The sequence below is a fragment of the Temnothorax nylanderi genome, unplaced genomic scaffold (assembly GCF_030848795.1).
Source record: "Temnothorax nylanderi isolate EJ_2023f unplaced genomic scaffold, tnyl_v1.0 TNYL_tig0020_pilon, whole genome shotgun sequence".
Classification (NCBI taxonomy): domain Eukaryota; kingdom Metazoa; phylum Arthropoda; class Insecta; order Hymenoptera; family Formicidae; genus Temnothorax; species Temnothorax nylanderi.
In genome coordinates, this window is record NW_027249082.1 from 463,162 (window position 1) to 487,066 (window position 23,905).

The 23,905-nt window shown below is 44.3% G+C and overlaps 1 protein-coding gene across 5 annotated transcripts in view; it reads right to left on the reverse strand.

Moving 5' to 3' along the window:
• Window positions 1-23,905, reverse strand: part of Hnrnp-k (Heterogeneous nuclear ribonucleoprotein K) — an 83,482-nt gene that overhangs the window by 13,461 nt on the left and 46,116 nt on the right. For all 5 annotated transcript variants that reach the window (XM_071699895.1, XM_071699898.1, XM_071699896.1 and 2 more), the window contains 3 exons: window positions 22,833-22,876; window positions 18,110-18,182; window positions 17,829-17,939 (listed from right to left, as the gene is read on the reverse strand). In XM_071699895.1, the coding sequence (XP_071555996.1) occupies window positions 17,829-17,939; window positions 18,110-18,182; window positions 22,833-22,876 (228 nt within the window). The remainder of the gene's footprint in view (window positions 1-17,828; window positions 17,940-18,109; window positions 18,183-22,832; window positions 22,877-23,905) is intronic.

Here is a 23,905-nt window from a genome sequence, read left to right on the forward strand (position 1 = left end):
AAAGTTAAAGAGCTTATTCGTCAGATTTTAATCTTATCTAAAAACTGTATTATAAATAAATGCGCATAAAAAACACAGACACGCACATATATATGCACGTGTGTTTTTCCTTTGTTTTTTAGACGTATAAACGTGCAATGTACGAGCTTACAAAAACGCTATCGACCAGCTCGACTATCATGCTTATCTTCCTGCGATTTGCACGGCGTCACCATGACTAGACGCTTTTGCATATGAATCGAACATCATGCCCGCACAGTACGTGAGTTCACAAACAGGAATGGTACCTAGCAATCTTATACAAAAACATCTAGGAAATCACCATTATTTTTCATTGCGTGTCTTTGGACTACGATGGAATTTATAGAAGGTCTCGCGCAATTTGATCATCATTATGGCGAGGAAAACTCAGAGGTGAAAAGTGCAATGATGTATAATATATATTGCGCGTGATATGTTTATTACTTAATGTGCTGACTGTATAACTAGGTTCAACGAGATAAGAGATATTTTTATTCGTGGTTTTTATTTATCTAACAAAATGCCACCGATAAAATTTTTCCGATAAATGGAAAATATTTGTCAGAATTCCTTGCGGTTCGAGAGCTATGCGCGATAAAGTAAGACTGTTACATTTGAATGAAAAGTATGTCTATTGATGTTTCCACTCTGTATACTGCATGTTACAACTACCTAAACTGATAAGTTGGCTGAGTTGTCTTATCAGTTCAGCGATCTTCTCTATCCTACAAAAGTCTCATAACTATAGATTCGCACTACGCGAAGTCGCGATTGACTGATTGGCCGCGATCTCGTACGTACATTTTGAAGCTGCTCTTACAAACAAGAACGCCCTGAGCGATCAACCATCATCCGTGACTGCAATTCTAAAATCACGAGTTTCATAGGGAATTTCACGATTAGGCTGTATACTGTTCTTTTTCATGAAAAATGTTCTTTCATTCGAATGGCTAACTTGTGTAAAAACCTGCGAATTTGTAATAATATACTGTTCTTTTTCAGTATATTATTACAAATTCGCAGGTTTTTACACAAGTTAGCCATTCGAATGTCCAGCCATCCAACCATCTAGAGCTCTAGACATTGGCTGTGATTTAATCGAATGCGTCAGCGTTATGTTTTGCAGTAGAAGCAGGTTGGCAACGTCGCGGCTGGCCTCCAGATAACATGAGAAGAGCCGGAGCGGTGGGGTCCGTACGACGAGAGAAACCAAGAGGGGGTTCATAAAGCTATACAAACGACAGACGGATTCCGTAGTGTGCGGCGGATTCACGCAAGTGCGGCTTCGAGGAGAGGTTCACGCGTGACGTCTCGTCGACGGAGATCATCGAGGTTCACACCTACGTCAAATTTTGTGCCGCTGACTCGTGTTTTTCTCCAGATCCGTCTCCTCCCTTCAGGGAAGTCGCGACGTGTCCGTAACACACCCTTCGAGGGTACGAAGAGGAGGTACGTGGCGCGGCAAACGTCTGGTCTTCGTTTGCCGTAAACTCCTTCGGACGAGCTTTTCTCCGCAGACTCGAGGTCTCAACGAGCCATCCCGTTTCGAGGGAAACATGGGAAAGGGCCCTATCGATCCGACGCACTTCTCGAACTCGTATCTCGCTCGTTTCGACGGCGATCTTGCCGACTGTTCTCGCGAATGGAGTACGTCTCGAATCGGTATCTCATCGCGAAACTCGCGAGTGTACTCGTCCAACTGCCCGTGATCGGACGAAGTTTGATTATTGTAAAGGTCGAGAGAGTCCGTGATCCTTCAGGCATATATTGACTTCTCAATGGTAAACGTAACGGAGAGCGAGAGGTATAGCTGCCGCATCAGGGAGCGAATCTCTCAAGTGGAGCTTTCACCCGAGGAAATATCCCTCGCTCGGCGCCCGCGCGCGCGGAGAACGTTTTCCCCGCGCGCCTTTCCGTGCACCGCACTCGGGAAATTACGCGAAGTACCGTTATGCAAATTTCGAGGAACCTATTAACTAATGGTCTCCAATCCTACGTGGCGTGGCGTTCGGCTCCGCTGTGTATCGAAATAACTGCGATAGTGCCACGACGTGACCCCTTCGAGCGGATGATTAGACAGCGAAAATATATGCACAGATATATAATTTATTGCGTCATTAATATTACGAGGTATAACGATTACGTGACAAATGTTTGCTACATCCGGTACATCTGAAGTAATTTGTCAAGTCATTTCAAAGTCATTTCAAGACGCGTCACATTATCACTCGAGTATATAATAGATTATACATCGAACAACAACAATCTCACAGTGTAGTCGAAAATAACTGTGATAGCCCTGTGGTAACCAACTGAACGCTCGTTACGCAATCATTCCACTGACCTCGACATGATATTGAGCAGCTCCGTTGCTCGTTAAACGCCATGAAACGCGTGCACGACGTTGCACTAATATGACATATGACGTCATACTTTTAATGAATAAAATCGTTTGCTTCGACGTCATACTTTTAAATTCCTTTCTAACGTCATTCTCGAAACTTATTGACGTGACAATCCCGATTAGCCTTTTTTAGGATTAAACGTTATCGATCGTGATTACGATCGTGGCTCTAGCCTTATCGAGAAATTAAAGAAGATAGAATAGAAACAGGCTTTATGACGGTTATACGGAATGCATTCTCATATTACGCGAAACGAAAAGAAACCATTACATAATATTGAAGCCCCGATAAAAACAACTCTAACAAACTCTTAATTTTTTTTCCTTTAGATCGACTATACGAAGAAGAAATAGCGAAAGATCAACGAAACATGGCGGAAAAGAGAGTATTCACGCGGAGCGAGATCGAAAAAAACAACGATAACGATAAAGTTCTTATCATCTTGCACGACAAAGTATACAACGTCCACACCTTTCTCAATGAGCATCCAGGTGGCGAAGAGATTCTGTTGGATCACAAAGGCAAGGACGGTTCCGAGGACTTCAACGATGTCGGGCATTCGAAAGACGCGATGGAGCTGATGAAGAAGTACCAGGTCGGCACGATCGACGATTCGGAAAGGTCGAACAAACCGCTGAGGAAGGGCTGGGTGGCGGGATACAACACGAACGATAAAAAGAACGCTCGAAGATTCGGCATGCCTTTTTACCTATTCATTAGTGGAATAGTGCTCGCAGCGAGCTTATTTTTCGCGTTAAAGTATTAATCGATCCGCTGGATGACAGCCAGAACGCTGTGGATGCGTGATAATGTGACGTGTAATATAGAACGGTGTTAGAACATAAGAATAATCTCGTATTAGTTTCTAATGCCTCTATGGTATCCAAAGCGTAGCTCGATAATTTCTTCTTCGAGAAAAAAGTCTTACTTTGTATATGTATCTGTTAAACGTTGTTACATAAATAGTTAATGTCCGACTAAAGTTAATGTCGTCAATGTCTAAGCATTATTAATTCCATTGGAATATGCAATACTTTTTTATACGGGGAATGAATGTAAAATTAGAATTAATTGCTAAGACTGTATGAAGAAATGTCAGTTTTTAAATCAGCTATTTTTAATGAAATTATATAGAGCATATTTCCAATAGATTGAACTTTAATCATTAACATCTTGACTGCCACGTCACCCATATCTGGATGACGCGTAAATTTCTGTAAAATCACCTATTTGTGACAGATTTTATTTATCTGTGATTAAGAATAATAAACGATATAAATTATATTAAGATATTAAAAAGACCAAAATATTAAAATAATATACTCGATTTATTAAGCTCGAAATCGACTTGGCAGTCAAAATGGCAATCAAGCAATATTACATAAATCCCAAGCACCAAGCAAAACAAGTTTATTATATCCGACGTCTTATCTTATCTATGATGTTATTCTCTCATAAGTTGTAAATTGCTTTAATCCAAAGCAGCCTGTGTTATAACGTACGCGAATCAGACAAAAAGAATATACCTACGATATTTTGAAAAATTCTTAAGAATCAAATATATTAATGTATATATATTTTATTTTATCTTGAATTTATCATAAAACCATTACCAATAATTTCAAAATTGTTGAGAAATTATTAATATACTTCAATTAACAATATTAATTTTTATTCAAACATCATAATGTAAAATTTGAAAAATTACTAAATAAATAGTCGAAACAGATTACAGCTGCAGTGCATTCAAAGCTAAGAAAATATTTAAATGTTAGATTAGTCTTATCAATTCAACGAATTGTTTTCGATAACAATATCTATAATTAACTATATCTATATATATTTATAAATTCATTATATTTTTAAAAATTTCTCATCGTTAAATTTTAATCTAGTTTACAATGCTATCGCTTTTATAATCTTTGGAATTTATCGCTCTTAATTCTTCTTAGATAATACTTCTTAGATAAGAATGTAAATATGTCCATAATCTTATCTAATGTAAGATAAATATCTACTTCTCTGCTTGCTAACGATAAACTCGTTGTTAATTTTCATGCGACATAAGAACGGGATTTGTTTTTTAATACTTGCAAAAATTTTCGACTATAATCAGCGGAATAAATTATAGTGTTCCACTTTCTATTCCTACGAATTGTTGTAAAACAATTACGTAACGACCGCTAAAGAGATCGCGAATTTTCACAATCGAGTAGGCGTTTCTCATTCCGCAAAAAGATGCGGATGAATGAATCGTGGATGTTTGGGGACAACTAATTGCGAAAGTTAAGCATTTTAATAGAGGAAACCAAGTACCAGCTGGTTAACTGGAGTGTAAGAATTTAACGACACGCGAACGTGACATGTGAAATCGAGAAAGAGGGAGAGAACGTGAAAGACTCGACAGAACCCATTCATGACTAAATAATACCTACATATGTTACTCGCATACATTTTATCCAACAAAGCAATATAAACAATAATAATACCTTTATGCATTCCCTATATAGATATACATTTTATCGAGCAAGAAACATTTTTTAAGCACGAACGCGTGAGCTATCATTTAAATAAGAGCTTTTATTGTACTCATAATTGGTTTGATCCGCTTGTTAAGTGCTCCACGTAATTGTCATACGCCCATCGACGCTAATTGTAACCCAGGGCGGACGTAACACGCCCGCGGCCGTCCACGTGTTGGCATTTACACGCCGGCCATCCGGGAGTTCGTCGCTTTTCCGAAACAAGTGGTGGAAAGTCGCATTGTCGCGCCACGTCCGACTACCCCCGTCGACTTCGCGCATGCATGCGCGCGTGTTGAAACTCGCGAGAGGGGGCACGGGGGAGGACCGCGGTGGCATATGTGGAAAACCACATATCCTTCCTGTCAACCGTCGGCCATCTGCTTTACATACCGACTTCCGGCGCCGGCGGAAACTTTGAAATACACCCAACCCTCCCGGCTTCTCTGGGTCGCGGGAGTTCTTCAACTCTCATAATTCTCTCTCTCTCATAAGGCCGTGCTTTTCGTCTCATTCTCTCTCTTTTCTTTTCACTTTCGTCTCTCTCTCTCTTCGCGAATCCTTTGATGCTGCGCAAAGGGATGACACTCTCGGCATGACAACAGTCTCGCACGTTGGAAACGCTAGAGCATATCGTTTGTGAATAAATAATACTGCCTATGTGACATTTTTCTGCAAATGCAATTTTTTACTTCGGTTGTTTTTGTATTATCATTCTATAGAATTTGGGCTAAGTTTTTTGGCCACTATTATTTACAGATGAATTTCAATGTTTATTCAAGAAGTTACATAGATAATTGTTGTATATTTCACTTTTGGTTCAGTTTTTTGTCTCTCCTGGAACTTTACTAATTGTTACATAGGTGGTATTGTTTATTCATTAACGATGTAAAAACCACGACGATGATATTATCTTGTTTTACTCTGTAACACTGTAATGAGTGTAATGCACTCACGATGCTCTAGATATGATAGGAAAACGACAATACAAAAAATGGCCACCGGTGACGGTAATTAAATAAATTAAGCAAATTAAAACATCTCAAGCAAGATTATATTGATCTGGGGATAAAATATCTCGTACCCTTCGATATCAAATAATTGCGGATTATACAACGTTCGTCGTGTAATTCTAACTCATCCAATTTGAGACGCTCCTCATCTTCCCTGCGGCGGTAAAGGATCGTTTACATTTAGATGCCAAGGCAGAAACGTGATTTTTTTTCTTATTTCTATTTGTCGACTTCTCGATGGCGCTCGGCGCCGCTCTCTCTGCGAGAAAGCGGAAACTCGATACGGTCCCTTTGAAGGGTCATGATTCCGTTCCTCTCCTTTTCCACCCGGCGAGCTTTAAAAACATCGATGCGTGCCTCGGTGTGAGGCGAGTGTAAGTTTTTCAAAGAACCTAATGCGCGCCGCTCTAAGAAAACCGTCGCGATAATGCGATCCGATTGAATTTCACGTTTCGGAAGTATCTTTTGCTTATTCTGCTTTCGATTTCGCGTTGGCTCGCGAGCCATTAAGTCGCGCCGCGCAGAGATTGGCAGAAAGCTGACAGCCAATCAAACGACATCACGATGATTTAAACGCTTTAATGCTGAGTGGGAAAGGCGTAAGAACACGCCACGAAGTCGTTTCCTTCCACGAGCGGGAAGAAACGGAGAGAAAAGCGAGGTGCGCAAAGAGAGAAAGCGAATCCACGGTGAAACGAGGGGTATTCTCAAATGGACGTAACGAGTTCTCGGCAGTTTCCCGGTTACTTCTTGCTGCCGTCCACCCCTCGCACTTACTTTTTCCTCCCGCGTCCCCGTTCGTTCCGGTCTCTCGAAAAGGAGCAATTTTTCCAATTCCTCTCAGATAAGGCGCTTTAACAGAGAGAGCGCCGTAACAAGATGCTATTTTCCTCGTTGGTGACGGAGAAAATAAACTGGAGAACATCAGCGGTAACAGGTGCATACGCAAAAGGGTAACAGACAGTAGAGGGAGAGACAAAGTACTCGGGCGCGCACGGAATTGTAAGGCGTCGCTCTGCCGCCCGCGCCGCAACGACGGCGGCGGCACGGAGGATATAATAAATATCCTGGTAAATGTGCGCGCGGCCGTCCCGCCGCGTTCTCGAGGACGGCGATATTTCACGCGTCGCGAGATGAACGCGCGGCACGCATGCGGATTTATGCGGCAAATTGTTTTTCACTCTTCTTGTTGGCGAACACGCTCCGCTTCGGCTCGGCTTCGGCTCGGCACGGTCCGAACACGCGTGCGTGTGTGTAACCGCGCCGATAGGAAGGAAGATGAATACGATAAAAACTTAATTGCCCGAAGGATAGATAGGTCTATCTGGCTCTCCTCCGCGCGATGCATGCTTGCAATACCGTGTGATTAATGAAGGGGAGAAGAAGGAACTGGCCGATACCGGTCGCACTCGCGCCCTCGAAAAACTCTCGAATACCGATTCGACCGATTCGCGTTCTGCCCAGTTTTTCGCGCGCACTTTTCTCACGATGTATAATCGCGATGCAACCGAACCGGCTTACATGAAACAGGTTGCGAGCGAAATTGCAGCCAAGTTGTGAGAACCGTGTTTGCGAAACGTCGGCGAGCGCAACGGTGGGATGGAAAATAGCACGATCGAACGGGTGCCTCTCTCGGTTGCCCCGAGGTAACATTGGAACGAAACCCGGAAATAGCATGGTTTCGTTCCCGCTATGAAATCTCCATTTTGCAATACTATTCTCCGGTAAATGAATGAATGGGACTCGGAGAGGAACTGTCACTTGTCGTTTCGTCTTCGACGCTTTAGCAAGATGGATGCTCGCCCCCGTCGAAAAAAGCTGTGAATCGATCGAGGAATTCCTGGAAAGAGCGCGATATTCTAGGTGTTCCGAACCGACGATTATGGAATTGTTCGCGATGGTATATGCATCGCGAAACGACGTGCAGAAAACATCACGCGCTTGTGCTCGGGGGTGCGTCAACGCTCGAGGTGATGCGGATGAAACATCGATCCGCGTGAGATTATAGTACAGCCGTTAGAGTAACGGAGTGCCTAAAGTTTTCAGAACGTGGGCAAGTAGAGAGGAGTAGAGAGGATGGCGCGAGGTCGAATAATGGGCGCCGCAGCCATCGGCTGTGTACGCAGCTTTTCGAGAGTGTTTTAACGAACTCGAGACGGCGTCGTCGCGGGCGAGGAATGGAGGGAAAGAAATGCTGAAGGGCATTTTTTATTCTCTGAAGATCGGCGAACCGACGAGAGAGCTATTCGTTGAGAGGATCGATCGGTCGTCGACGAGTGATCGAAATATTAGTACGTTCTTCAATTAAAAATATTTTAATATTTAAAAATCATCCGCATACAAGTGCTCAAATCTCGAGAAAAAATTTCCTGAGGGTTTATTGATTTTTCAGACGAAATTAGAATATTCTTGAGATGCAAATAAATTCGATTATTATTTGGGTTTCTTAGCCTGTTTTCTTTATTTTCTTAATTTTAAAAATTATATTTAAAAAAATACTGAAAGAAAGTGGAGAACTTTCATAAAATAATGTATTTTAAGGAATAGAAAGTTAAAAGAATTTGCATAAACATAAAAAAAGTGTCAATACTTTAGAAAGATTCTTAAGAAAAATTCGAGATTTATTTAAAGATCTAAAAATCTCAACTTATAGAATTTGTATAACACTTCGGTATTCGTGAACTAAAAACCAAAATTCCCGAAGGGACAATTTTAACAAAAATTCAACTTTTTCCAGGAAAAATATCATAAAATATATATTGAATCGAAACTTTAAATTGCCTCATTCACGTCAAGTTATGTTATAAGTAAACTAAAAATTCATCGGTTTTCAGTATCCTCGCTGTATTTACGGTTCCCGCATGTTTCGCAGCGGGTCCACTTCTCACTCACGATGATGATCAAAGACGACGGTCACGTGGCGAAGCCCGTTCGTCTCGGAGAAGCCCAGTTTCTCTCAGTGGACAGTCTAATATCGCTAAAAGCTTTTTAATAAACAGTCTTAGAGTCTCGCGACGAGTGCACACACCGACATATGTGTCGAGGTATGCGTTGCCCACGTATACACACGGGGCGAATCGCCTCTATACGAGATTCCCGTGGGAGATGGTTGAGGTACGCTCTGGTCGGAAAGACTCTGAGGGAAGGGGAATAAAGTGGCACACAGAACCGAGGAGGTATATCGCGAAAATTCGCCTTTCCTGTACACGCGGCGGACGCGACGTATGAAAATGTAGTGAAAGGGCTGAGAGACGAAAAGGACATCCGCAGGGAGTGACGACGTACGATGCGGAGAGGGGAGCTGTTTATTTTACAGAGTGGAGGCTAAGACGTACGATATTGTCCCCGGCAAAGTGGCCGGGTTCTATTTTCGAGATACTCGTTCCTTTCCCCTCTATCCTTTTGCCAGTGCCTTTCTTTCCCTTCCCTTTTGCTCTTCGCCGTCCGTTTTTCGCGAACGGCATAAATTTCCGCCCGAGAAGTACGGCGCAATGACACGCGAGTTCTCGTTCGCTATTTTTTTTTTCCTACCACCGCCCTTTCTCGTAAAGTCAAGCACGAGAGCCTTATCACTTATCACTAGAAATGGGATTGTAATTACGTCGCATCTATCGAAAGAGTGATAAACTACACAGCGGCATTAACTCGTTAATTAAAAGGAAAGAGCTGAGGATGATACTTTGAAAGTGAAATTTGCATTTAATGTAAAAAAACAATTTTCTCGCAACGTAACGAGAGAAAATTCAGAGCAATCATTATGTAAAAAATTCTCAAATGTGTTCTAAGTGCGAGCGCCGATGTAGATCGATGTGATAAAAAGAATCGCTGCTATAGGAATTTTCGGAGAACGGAATTCATCTCTCGACGGGACGCGATTTAAAATTAAAATATGACATGTTGGAGAGAGAATAAGAAAGTTCACTGAAATTCGCTCCTCTCGACAAACGTGGAAAGTGTACATAATAAAAGCTTCCGGATCAATTTTCTCCCGTTCTCACGTGCAAGCCTAAAAAGATTCCGACCTTTCCTTCAGTCTCTTCTCCGCTCCACAGTGAAAACGAAAAATTACATAAAAGTCGCTGATAAAACTTTCATCAATAGCATGATCTAAATATTTATTAATATAATTTATTATCGCCGAATATTTTTCTTCGATAAGTATAAACATTACACACTGTTGAAAAAAACTATTTCGTCGCCCTCAGGGAAAGAGAGATAATATTTCAGTCCGGAAGTTTTTGCGGGGAAGTTTTTACCTTCGAAACGTAATAAACTAAAAATTTCTGGTACACAGAAGTCGGTGCACGTGCACGTCGGTGGATATTGTCGGTGAAACTTGGTGTCAACGAAATAGCGTCCGCGAAAATATCGTCAGCAAAACCTCCGCCGCTGATTGCAATGTAAACCGGAAAACATACGAAAGAGAGTCCCACGCGACCCACGGTTCTCTCGCTTTTTTCTCAAACATCCAATCGTTCCCATCTGAAGCGTAGATTCGACAAATCTACGCGGTTCCTAGGGGCGCCGGCGTTGATGAAATGTGATTTTCGTCGAATATCGCGCGTGAGGTAATCCACCGGCGGCGTCAAATTTTATCATCGCCCATTTCCTATTACGATAAATTGTCGTTGTATCGCAGTTTAAATTCAAGTAGGTCACTTTGAAATTTTTCCGAAACGACGTTAGCATAAATTTGAAATATTTTAATATAGTATACCTCATCTTCCATACAATTTTTATAATAAATTGAAATCAATAATTTAAATGAGAAAAAAATCGTGTTAGGGCCCGAATTTCAATGAATTTGAATTCATATGTATTTCCGTGTGAGATTAAACTTCGGAATTAAAAGTGAATCGAACTCTATTTCAGGTTTGATAGATATCGTGAGGGTTGATAATACCGCATTTCACTTTATGGGCCTAAATGATAGGATCAGAATTCCCGTTAAAGGAACAGTTTCTCTCGTTTTCCTAATGCTTTATCTAGCGAGAGAGATAATCTGGAGTTATCTATTTTTCCCAGTTTCATTTGTACGTTCGTACATACGCGTCCACGATACACTCGACCACGTGACAACAGAGATAACACAAAACGATGAAGTGAGCGGACATCTCCAATACGGAGACAATGGAAATTTTTCAATCAATTCGCATAATCGATCGTACATAAAGAATCCCCATTAAGTATCATGCGTCCGATCTAAATTCAGCAACGATGCTCTCTGCCGACCCGCGTTACGGAAAGCACGGAAGCGAAAACGCGTGTGTCTGGAAAACGGGCAGCGTCTGCACACAGACGTATAGCTAAGGCAAATACAGGCCTCTTCTCTTTTCCTCGATTCTTTCATTTTTCTACGGTTTCCCCGCTACGCTTTATTTCCACGTTCCATCGCCTCTCTCTCGCTGTTTTAATAAACAGTTTATAAATCTCAGCGCAAACTCCACTTTTTGAGCCCGCGTTTACTCGCCTAGCCTATTCCCGACGCGGGCAAACAGATGAACGTGCTCCTTTCCTGTATCTACGCGCCCGTATCTACTTGCTTCCGCCTCCGGTTAATATTTGAAAGTTTTGTTTAGTAGTTCTCGATAGCGCGCGCCTTTGTTTCAAGTTACAATAATGGCGAAAAGTTTTACAATAAATTCTCTTAAATGCTTCATTAACGGAAAGCTAAAGTTTCAAAAATTTCTGTGTTAAAGCAAAGAAACGAACGTACTTCTAATAAACGCACAGTGATACAATAAAAAGAATCCTCTAAAAAGAAGCTCGATATTTCGTAACAAACGAAACTATCACCGGCGCGCGAAATTAATCAATATCGTTCAACTGACGTACCCGTGATCGACGAAAACCCCACAAGAACTCCGCAAAATCCTCTGAATCGTGTGCACTGAGAACATGTCTTGCTACACGAGTTAGTCGAACCGTGGAGCGTGGAGAACCTCGCGAACGTGCGAACGAACGACTACTGAAAAGGCGGGTAGGGTTCGCGGATCCGTCATGCGCTCCTGGCTCGATTTCGGTCGCTGTCGCGACTACACCCGGACCTCATTCAACCACAAAGGGGCCTCACCACTACGCCCGCTTCCGCTGCGCGATGCTTCCCCTGTTAAGTCGCCCTTGGGACCACCCGGTACTTCGATCAGATTGCAAATCGCCGGAATATTTGAATAGAGCTCTCGGCGTATATATTGGTTTCAATAAACCTGGTTCAAAATTATTGCATACACTGCAGTATCAATTCTCGGCTCTTCTCTGAATCAACTTTCACAAATCGTTCTGTTTTTCCCATAAAATTGACGCGTGTTCAATTTTTACTCGCGTCTATCTATGCCTGAAATAATCTCGCGGAAAAAAAATTGTATTTCTGTTGCGCGCATTGATGAGAACGAGATATATCCTCGGATCTGCAGAAAGACGCGAGCAATACCTTCGTCGAAGGAGGGGGGGGAAGGAAAGGTTAAGGTGGCCCGAAGACTCGTCTTGCCGCGCTGAGCGTCACCGGCGAAGCTCAGGGACTTAGCGCTACACCTGGCGTGGCAGCTGCTCGGAACCGTCCGTTACCTGGTTCGGCAGCACCTGTTCAGGGATTGCGTGCGAGGCCTCAGCGCCAGAAAGGCCCATAGCAACACATGTTGCCCGCGAGTGCTCCCTAGCGCGGCAAACGAATGATTGAAAGAATAGAAGAGAGCTCCCTCGCTAGAACGCCTTGCGCCATTCCTCTCGCAACTTCCACCGTGAAAGACACGGTCGGATTTTTACGATCAGAAAGGTGAACGTTGTCAAATAAGCTAGCTCAAATAGACACGACGTCGGAAGAGTGGATTTCGAAAGAGAGGCGCGACGGATCCCTTTTACGAGCGACACTCGCTGCCGCGCTCGGTATCGAAAATCACCGGTAAAGTTTGCGTTGACGCGAATCGTGCGTACGCGGCAAATATTTTGATACTTTAATTAATCGTACAGTTTAATCGAGAGGGAGTCAAACATTTCGCGGAGTTAAACGGGCGGTTCTTGCCACGACCATCAAACATCGCGGTTGTTTGAGCTCGTTTTCCTGATCACACATAAATTTATATAGAAATACACGCGATTTATTTCGGCCGTATATATCTGCCTACGCATCTGCGATAAATGACGTTTATCTAATTGCGATTAAAATTGTTCATGATAAAAGCTATCACAAATAGGTACGTGCAGCCTTCATTGAAAATATCTATATATATATATAAATCAATTAATTTTAATTTAATGTGTGGATGCACCCTTTTTCAATGCTGACGTAAGAAACAATCTGTTATGTGATAAAAAAGTTCGTAAACATTGGATACGCGAGGAACGCACCCAAACGTAATTTTACAGTCTGCGGTGCAACGCACATATTTCGTTCTCTCTTCTCCTCTCTGGTTCTACCTCGCCCCGTACCCCAAACGCGCGCCGTAGACAAAACGGCGTCGGTGGATAATAAAGGCATCGCGTGTGCATAATTATCTGGTGTACCTTCCTGGAATTAATTTCGAGCTTCGCTGGAAGAGAGCTTTTTTTGCTTGCCCCTGTCCGTTAACTCGGTACGTCGCCCTTTCTCTCGTTCGTCCGTTAAACGCACGAAACTTGCGAAGCAGCTTTGACTACCTCAACGAGACGACGAGACGACGAGTGGAAGGCACTGGAAGGAAAGCATTGTCACAAGAAAAAGCACTAACGTCGCGAAAGAATGCGCCGAGAAGAGTGCCGCCTGAGCTAGTTTCGCTCTTTTTACGATCCGACTGCCGTGATGAAGTTTATCAATAAAAAGTTAAAGTCTTTAAAAAAAGGAGAAGAAAATATTGCGCCGTAAAGAGGCACGCGAAAGAGACGAGATGGTCCACGTTCGTATTCGCGACCTGTTGCGACCGATTTTCCTCGAATCGATAGACGAGCTTTACATTAGTATGGTGGTTCTTGTGGAATTAATAGGCGGTCGGCGGTTACGTTACGCGACCGGAATGACGAAGATCGAAGATCGGCTGCGACGCGAGGCCACGCAATTGCCACATCGTACGTGCATGTAGATCGTGCATGCGGTTGTAGATACGCGAGCGGCGGATACGTCGCTGCGTGATAGAACGCGCTTCCCCTGATGACACGCACACGTGTGGTTAGCACGCGACGAGCTGCATTGTGAGCGCGCCTAATGATTAGCTACTGCAAGTGGACATATGGCTTCCTCGTGTACGTTAATACGCCCGCGTACTCCGAACTACGCCGTCTTCCTCCCCCGAGGGGAAAGAAGAGCACGTCGCGCATGAAACATCGGTTCTACGGCAAACATATTAATCTCGCGTTGCGCAACGTCCAGACCCGGTTGTCGATCCCTGGGCTTCGGCGCGGCGCGGCGGGACATCGAGGCGTACCTCTCGAACCGACCAGCATTTTTGTCGATTGATTGGACGAACGCTCGCGTTGGCACGAATATGACGAATTTCGCTCGGCGTATCATCGAGCGTAGCCGCGAAACCTTTGCAAAATTAAACGGACACCCCGAGATATGAGTTTTGACTCAATTGACAGATCGCCGGTTTTTTCGCCGATCCTCCATTTTTTACACGGCGACGATGTGCGATCTTATCGGCAATATTTATGAGAGAAATGACACTTTCTAATATTTTGTGAGTTTCGTTCTCGCGATTACAACGATCTTGAATAAAAATCATTGAAGACTGTACGAAATCGATTCGACGATTTGCTCATCCATTGACTACGCCATGTCGATATCGCGGACTCTTTTGAAGATTCAAAGTATACGATCGTGGTCGTATTATACTCACAGATGCAAGCGCATCGCGTCTCGTGTCACCACCATACCTCGTGTCATGCATATTTTCTCTCCGCCGCATCTCGTATTCTTTTCACGTCCTTCGGACGCCGTTATTAAGGAGTATCCGAATTTATCAGTCAATCTATTTGCATGGACCTCGTATCAAATTCCGTTTCGATGATGCGGGAGAGAAGTGTCGCGGAGCGAGGATATTCAGCGAATTTTTCGATATAAATGCACAGCGACGTCGGTCAAATCAAGGAAGTTAAGCGTTATCGTCGTCGTCATCGCCGCGCAAATATTGGCCGAGTTGTCTGACATTGTCAACCGAAATCGCGTCGCTGCTCTGCAATTAACTAGCTCTGTTATCGAGCGGCTGGGAAACTCGAGGGGTTAATTAGAGGTGATAAACCCGCAACCGCGGTCCCGCGCGCCCGCACGCACGTGCCTCAAAACAGTCGATAAATTTCGATCGCACACAATTCTCATCGTCCCAGGCATTATCCGCGCGTAATAATTCGTCGTACACGTCGCGTCATACGCATTGTTGTATCGGCCGCGTAATAATTCGTGCGGTAAACAGAGCGCTCGGTCAGCTTTTCGCGCGACAAATTTGCAGAAAATTGCGGGCCTATTCAAGCCGCGCGCGCGCGCGCGCGCACGCACGCGTTTTGACAATCGGCACCATTTCGCTCGCACCTATGTATAAGTTACGGGAAAGAACCTTCCTCTTTTCGTCATTCGGAAAGAGCAAAGAAAATAGAATTCCGGAGAACTGCGCGCGTCGTACTCGCGCGGAATAATAAACAATCCTTATCCCGTTCAATCCTTATCTCCTCGACAACGACAAAGCCGGCGATCGGAGAGCCGCGCGCGTTTTCTGGCAGCGAGACGGAATCCTCGATGACACGATAAAAAAAAGAAGAGCTCGCCGGAATCCCGTTCAAAATCAATAAAGTTATCCCTTACCAACCCCCGCGGAATCGAAATAAAACGACTCGGCGATGTCGCCGAGTGGCGGTGCCGTGTCTTCCGTCCCCCGTTCGAGGGGGGGGCGTAAAGGTAGAGGGGCCCCTCTAGTCTGACTCGCGGCGGCTCCTTTTATTATCCACGTCGCACCGAGGTACAGAGAGCAATTTTTGTGTTTCTCGTCTCGTGAATCGCGTCAAATTATTCAGGTATGAATTTTGATTGTTCACCAAACAAAACCGTCGGAATTTATCTCCTTTGTTGTGCGAAGCTTTTTGCTCCGACACCGTTTAAAAAGTTTAAAGCTCGCTGTGTGCACGCTACATAATGTAAAATAAACATTTTTCCTGATTGATTAAAAAGCCCGCTAGTTTACCTTTTACCTTTACCTTTTACAACATCGTGAAATTCGATTGTTTCAACTCCCCATCCCTCTCAAGCAATACGTTTAAAATGTATTATCTGACGCAGCAGTTAACTAAACTCTAATAGGCTAATTATCTCGGCTGCTCTTCACCGGGGAGGATGTTAAGGCTGACGAAATTACGAATAAGTTTTCAGCAAATTGCTAAACAACATTATTGCGCGTGTTACGCGAATATACAGGCGCTGTATGGAATTTGCTAAATTTGCTCACAGCCGTGTAATGATGGCAATAGCGCAAAAATACGGGGTAAATAAAAACTCTCGTGGATAATACGAGCTGATTAATTAACCGTGGCATGCGCCACTGGAAAAACATAGCCAGTTAAAAACCGTAGAGAGAAGTAACGCTTTATAAAAGGTTTCTACTTATTGTGTTTAATTTTATTTCACATGTGATTGCTATTTTACGTATGATTATCGTTTCAATTAGTTTCATGATGCTAATATAATTGAAATATTGAAGAGAATAATTGCGGTATTAAGGATTGCAACAATTCGATTAGCAAAATAACACGATGTTTGCAAAATGATCGCTGCCGTCACCTTCCGAGTTTATCATTGACTTTTCAAATGCGTTAGAGTGATAAATTTGTCAGACCGGGAAAAAAAACGTTGAACGAATCGTTCGAAGAGAAACAGAAAGAGAAATATGACGGAAGAGGAAAGTGACGGCACTCCAACTTGAACACTCACTGATTCGAAGCGAGACAAAAGCTCGGTCGGTCGGTCGGCTACATTCAGTTTTGTTTCTCGTGAACGCGAAAACGTAACGAGCCACTTGACCACGTTGCATATTTCAGAACGGGCCAACTAGTCAGCCAGCCAGCTAGGCCGAGCCCTTCGTTGGAAAACCCGGACGAGTATGGAGCTCGTTATGTAAAATCCAGGCCACAATGTCGGGGAGAGATCGCTAATTAAAGGGGACTTAATTGTCGTTCCATCTTGCTACGCCGCTTTGTTGCCATTCTCAGAACGGAGCGAAACAAAACGATCTTTTCTCGCTGATACGAATCCTTAAATACCAATAACTCGCGTATCCTATGCAGCGCGCAAATCTATACGGTGTCCGAAGTATCCGACCGCGAAATTTTACGATGTACAACGTCTTTCATGAAAGTTCCCTTGCACTCATAATTAAACTGAAAGAGTTTGAATACATTATAAACAAGCTCGCTTCAAAGTTTCGATCTCTCTGTCTTTCACTTCGTTAATAAGTTAATACACGCTTTAAAGTCCATAAACCGATCGCAGTGTTTGCGTTCACAGAGGCAAAACTTCGCGATCGCCGATGAATTGTTAATAAAATAAAAGCTCCGTGAGAGCTCCGTGAGAGCCTCCCCGACGAAAGGATGGGGCTGGATTTACTTCCAAGCTGTTGGCGCCGCTACTTTGATGTTGTATCAATTGATAAATTAAATATCCGATACTCGGTAGACTGGCGTGTAGTTTGAAAACGTAAAGGGATTGGAGCGACAAGGAAACATTTTTTGCCCTTGCTCAGTTTTTGGTACTCGCGTCGTTTTGCATTTCCAATTTACGTGGCCGTTTCTCATGCAAAATCGCACAAACGTGGCAACATGCCGCGAAATAGCTGTTCGCCGAGGAAAACGCAGAAAACGCGTTATGTCATCTTTAATCACGAGTCATGAATAAATATCGGAAAAGATTGACTCACCTCGCGGAGCTCCTTGATCTTCAGACCGCCTTTGCCGATGATGCATCCCGCTTGACTCTGATGCACCAGCATGCGCACATCGATCTCGTCGCTGCCATGGCGAGAGCCGTTCTGAAATCGTGTCTATAATAAATAATGGAAAATCGAGATGCGCTGCTTCTACGGTCTAGGGCATGGGATCGGTCGTCGCGATCTCAAACGAGCGGGATTAAGAGGAGCGCGAAGGCGCGTACAAACTATTCGAGAAAGAGGCGGGTGAGGATTAGGAGTTTAGCACTTACCTCTTCCAGATTAGGTACGACCTCGTTCAACACTTGCAGAACAGTGGGCAGGTCCGAACTGATGGTGAGCACCCTAGAATCAGAAGGACCTCCAGAATTATGCTGACCTTACATACCGCTGCGTGATTTCGCGTACGTGCTATATCGACCATACAGCCCCGTGCGAATGACGTATGTGCGTACGAGACGCGCTCGCGTGTGATTACATCAACCAGCGATGCCACCCCCTTCCCGTCCCTCTTTTCCCCGTGCGTATTTCGACGTCACCCGTTAGAGCGCTTCGAACCGAGCCAAAGTGAGGCGTCGATGAAATTCCAACACGCCCCCGATGGAGTAGAAAGTAATTAAATGCGCACACGGGTCGATCCGAGCTGGATGTATATATAGTGCATCGCATTTAGTCTCAACGACGTTACGAATGTTCATTGTATATCCCGAACATCTGTACCTCGATGTTGGATTCGAGCCTGAAAGAGTTACAAAAGTCGACACCGACACCCAATGATACAAAATGTCGCGCGCGATCGCGATGACAACGCATTGTGCATTAAAAGGCGATACAAATTTAACGGCAACCGTGTGTCGCGTTCGATATTTGTCGCCGTGCACGCGATTAACGCCGTTTGCGCTACAAGATCAATTTTCAATGCGGACGCACGACCGCTGAGTTAACACCATTCTTTGTCAACTGCAACGTACAGTGGATTTTCTGCGGATTAACGAATCTCTGTCGAAGCCGTAAATCTTTAACCACGTGATAAATCCAGGGCATCTCGCAACGTTTCACAAAAATTACGAGCGTTACTAAGGCAGCGCTGAGGGATTTAGATTTATTGCGTTACACACAGTAAATCCGAGTGCGACGTGTATTCCAGCAGTTCCGCCACGTAGCAGAGTCAACAACCGCAGCTTGCGAGAATCGCGTAGGATCGCGTGCAATCGCGGCCACGGCGATCGACCGTAAGCTCGGACTAGATTCAGCCTCGCGGTATTTTCCCGACCTACATCTATTCAGCCGCAATCGTACCGCGCGATCGGAACGATCGCGTTTTACGTCCGTCCCCACCGGGACGAATTACGCGTCGCGGAAAACACCCCCGGTAATACGCACGCGGTCCAATTCCGCCGATAGTAATCAATATCGATCCGCTTCCTTTCCGGCCGAATCGTCGCCGCTCGGCGGAACGGGAGAACATAGCGAGATATATAGGATAGGAACGGGAAAAACCCGAACATCGTCTCCATTCTCTTAACGTCATCCCCGTATAAAGCGTGTAATTTGTTTTCAGCGACCCGAGAGTCCCGAAGTGTGCCGCTGCTCTGCCGCTAAATAGATCATTCGTTTCTTTCGAGTTACGATAATTGGGAGATTCAGAATTGATTGACGGTTTACTTGTTTTTCTCCCCTTCTCTATTGGTATTTAATACGTTCAGAGTTTTGAAAAGGGGGACGATGGTATTCGGGTATCCCTTTTCCTACGGTTTTAAAGAAGCGCACCGAGAGTTCCCGCTATCATCTCCCACGATCGAGAACAAACACGAAACTTTTCGGAACGACGGCACGAATCCACCCCCCTCCCCCCCCCGCTAATACGAGGGAATACACGAAGAGGTCGGTCTCTCCCTTCGTCTTTTCACCCTTTCTCCTTCCTTCTCGTCGTCCACTTCCGTTCTACTTCCCCGCTATAACGGGCTGAAGCCACGTATCTTCCATTCGACTAGATATACATATCGAATTCCGCACGCGCTTTTCTACCGGTCCCGCGAGAAAAGCATCCAGTTGGCGATGTAATCCGCGGTTATTCGCGCTCTTTTTGAAAAAATAATCTCTCCGCGCAGCGCGATTGCGGGGATATTGCGACTTTGGACTAGCTTAGTTTCCGCAATCCTGTATATTTAAAAATGCAAATGTTTGTTACGTGTTAATTTGTTATTTATTCGCTATATATGCGCTCCTAGGAATCTCCTAGTCGGCGACGTTCTCGATTGACGAAAGCTGCCATCACCCGTTACGAGTTTTCCTAGTTTTAACCCAGTTTGAGGACAAAACAGGACGGTTAAACCGATCAACATCAGTCGGTGAAGAACAGTAATCCCGGGTAAGTCGAGATTGAGATACGTACTTCACGCAAGTTGATCGATGCGGATCACGCCGTGATCCAACGTTACAGAGCTTGATACTTTTTAGACAAGCTCTGTAACGATGGATCACGGCGTTATGGCACGGATTGCACGGATGGCACGTTACAGCTACGGGGTTGGCTGGTCGAAAGTCATCCCTTCGAGAATCGCAGGGGACGTGCGTATATATACTGAGATTCGCGGACGGCGAGGTTTAGATTATGGCGTTTGACGCTGCTCCACGACAAGGATGGAAAGAGAAAGAGAATACTATCGGCAGTTAAAGATCTCCATGGTGCATAAAACGTTGAAGAGCGTTCGAACGATTCTAAGGTTTGATGGCTGAATGTTTTATGAGGGCCGCGGTTCCGAGGGAAGCGTAGAGCAAACATATCTGCAAAGACATCTACGCGTGTATCGCCTTGTCGAGAGCAATCGAGTAACAATGTCCATTGCACAAAGAATGAAAATCTTCGCGAACAAAATGATATCTTTTAAAAGGAGCTTTTAAACGAACCGTTAATATAATATTGAGACTTCTAAAACTTTCTCAAAGATTTATTTCCATCTGCATTGTATGGAGAATAGATCGCGGCGATCATAATCGTGCAGATTGTTCGGTGGGATCGTTCTCGACTTTGCAGTACTTTATTACGTACCGGCGAAATTCCCGGCCGTATCGGTACAGCCGCGAATGAAAATCGCATTAAGGGAGCATTCTCGAGGAGCTTCACCGTCGGCGATAAAAAAATTTATTGCCGTCCCAGGACGAAGATAAATTTTCCGTTAATACCTGCGCTCGTGCGCGGGCGACATAATTTCTTAGAAGAAAACGACACCGAGTGTGCGGATCGAGGCGTGACATATATCTAACGTAATCATCAATCGACCGCAATGAAGTAGATGATCGAGTATAATAACCGGTCTAAGTTATCATTAAAATATCTCTTCTCTGACGGGATTCGCACATAAACGCGCGCGGCACTGATCCACAGTGCGAAATATCGGTAATGACTTTCGACTTGGCAAGTTAATTAATCACGTCGGAGTACTTGTAGCGGGACAACCACTTATCGGGGCGGAATATCTAAAGAGTGAAGGTATTTTGTCGCGTTGAAAGAGTGTTGGTTTGTGAACTGCGCGAATATAGAATGACGCTCGTGATTTCGTCATTACGACTATCCGAAATTTAACTCTCGCTTTAAGTCTTCGATCTCGGTTAAAATAAGAGACGTTTCACGATATTTCTCTTTCGAGAGCATTACTTGACGTTACAATTGACTTTTCAACGCGATAACAACACCTTAAGTCGTAACCTTTAACACTGAGCCGGCCTTACGACCGCGTGCGTCACATACCACATTTTAGCTTCCGTGTGTTAGCCACATATTACAGACACCGTTTAGAACATATCCCGACATCGTACGTGTGTGTATAAACGTGTGTGGGTGTCGAGTGATATCGCACACGTTTTGTTGCGTGGCGCTTACGCAGGAGAAACCAACAAATAACAAATTAAACGAGAAAGGGAGGGTGTGAAAGAGAAAAAGAAATGAGTGAAAGTCCGTATGTGCGCTTAGAAGATCAGCGAAATCCTCGGAGCACGCTGGTCATACGTAAAGTACACAAATCCGTAGCGCGCGCGCGCGCGCGCGGGTGTTACACGCTTATCTAAAAATTAAGAAAAACAGAATCTGTGAAATGTATTCTTCTACGTGTCCTCGCGTCACATATTTCTGTAAAATTTGCAATGGTGAATTTAATGGTAAAATAATTTTTCTTTTTCCCATTGCGAGATTAAACCAGATTGAATTAAATCGGTCTGATTCATAAGCGGTCTCGTGACAGGCGCGACAGATTCATCAGGAACGATTCGCGCGACCGCGTGCCAACAACAAGTGCGACACGTGCTGCGTCCGCTTTCGCTTGTAAGACCACCGATTTCTCACCCAAAGCCGAAGCCGCGCAAGAAGCTGTTGAGGATGCTTAAGTCTAATAAGATATCGACTTGTCGCGGTATCGATACCATTCGCGATACTTGAAAAAAAAAACAATTAAAAAAAAGATTTTACGACATTAAAATTGAAAACGACTACTGTATAGTAAAACGTATTTTCTGAAATATCTCTTTCAATACATCTCATGCGACGATACAGTCAAGAGGACACGCATAAGAGAGACGTGTTCATGAGAAACAAGGGAAAAAAATGAAATAAAACACAAAAGTAGTAGACGATGTAAGTGTTGGATAAATGGTCGCCGTGTTAACACATAATATGCCGATAAAATAAAAAGATGGTATCACGGAAAAACAGACAGATTAACAGAAATAGACAGGTGGACGGACAGACAGAAAGACAGATTTCTAGACAGATAAACAGATAATTAGATAGATAGACAGAAGAAGAAAAAGAAGAGTAGTAGTAATAGTAGTAGTATTATAGTAGCACGAAAATAGATTACGAAAGGTGGAAATAGTAGTGGTGTATATAGAGTATACAGAAAAAAGATTCGCTGCTCTCGCCGCAGGCGTCTTAATAGGTACCTCGTAATTAGAGACAAAGAAAAATAAGAACATTAAGTAGTTGGTGTTGGTCATTACCGTTCGGGTCCGGGGCAATCGGGTACAATGATTGAGGCTTTGTACTGTCGATTGGGCCATGGTGGTTGGTGGTTGGTTCATTGGTGGTTGGTTGGTGGTTGTTGTCGATTGTTGGTAGGGTCGTGGTGGTCCATTTGCCGATCGAGTCGGGGTCCGTCGTTCCGGGCAGGGCAACGGCAGGGCAACGGCAGGGCAACGCCAGGGGGGCAACGCCGGGGTTGGGGCGGGGCCAGGGCACAAACCATCAACCAAGTTAGACATCACGTCTGACGGCTGGATTAATTCGCGGCTTAACCTCCTAACCCGATTTTTCCACCCACGCTCCGCTCTCTACGTCCACAAAACACCCCCCCCCCACTATTTTGTCCCACCTACCTAATCCCTCCCTCTCTCCCTCCCTTGCGTCATCGGATCGGCTGCGAGGGGGCGAGAAAAATATTGGCATGGAAAAATGAGGTCGAACAACGAGAATCGCGTGAGAACGGACACCTCGCATTCTTATATAAGAATAGCGCGTTTCTTTTTTACATTCAATAAGCCTACGGAGTATCCGATTTAAACTTTAAGTACGATGAGAAAGTCCGCTGATTCTTTCACGTAAATCGTAATACGATTGGCGAAAACTCGCGAAGTTACGGACGAGATACCGCGGCTTCTCTCTTCAAGGAAGTGCTTAATCAACAAGACGTACTTGTATCATCTCGGCAAAGACCGCGCGGCCGGTATCGTCGTCCTCTCCTTCTCTCTACCTCGCCATTGAAGTCATTAGGAATTCTGAAGGCGTACTCGAATAATTTTCCCGACGCGGCACTTAATTGACGTCGCTCTACAGCGGTCCGAAGAATATCTCAATTTCAATTGCTAACAAAGTGCGCTAAACGCCGTTAATCAAGCAAGTTTTTAATTTTTGAACGAAGAGGTCCATTAACTATCCCGTGTAACTTGCGGGTGAGCCCGGCACGTAACTGATAACCGTACGGAAAGTTTTATCGACGCGAGCCTGAAACTTTCGCGACGAAGCGTGGACGTCGCGATAGACACTGCGATAGTTCCGCGAGTTCGCCGCGAATGGA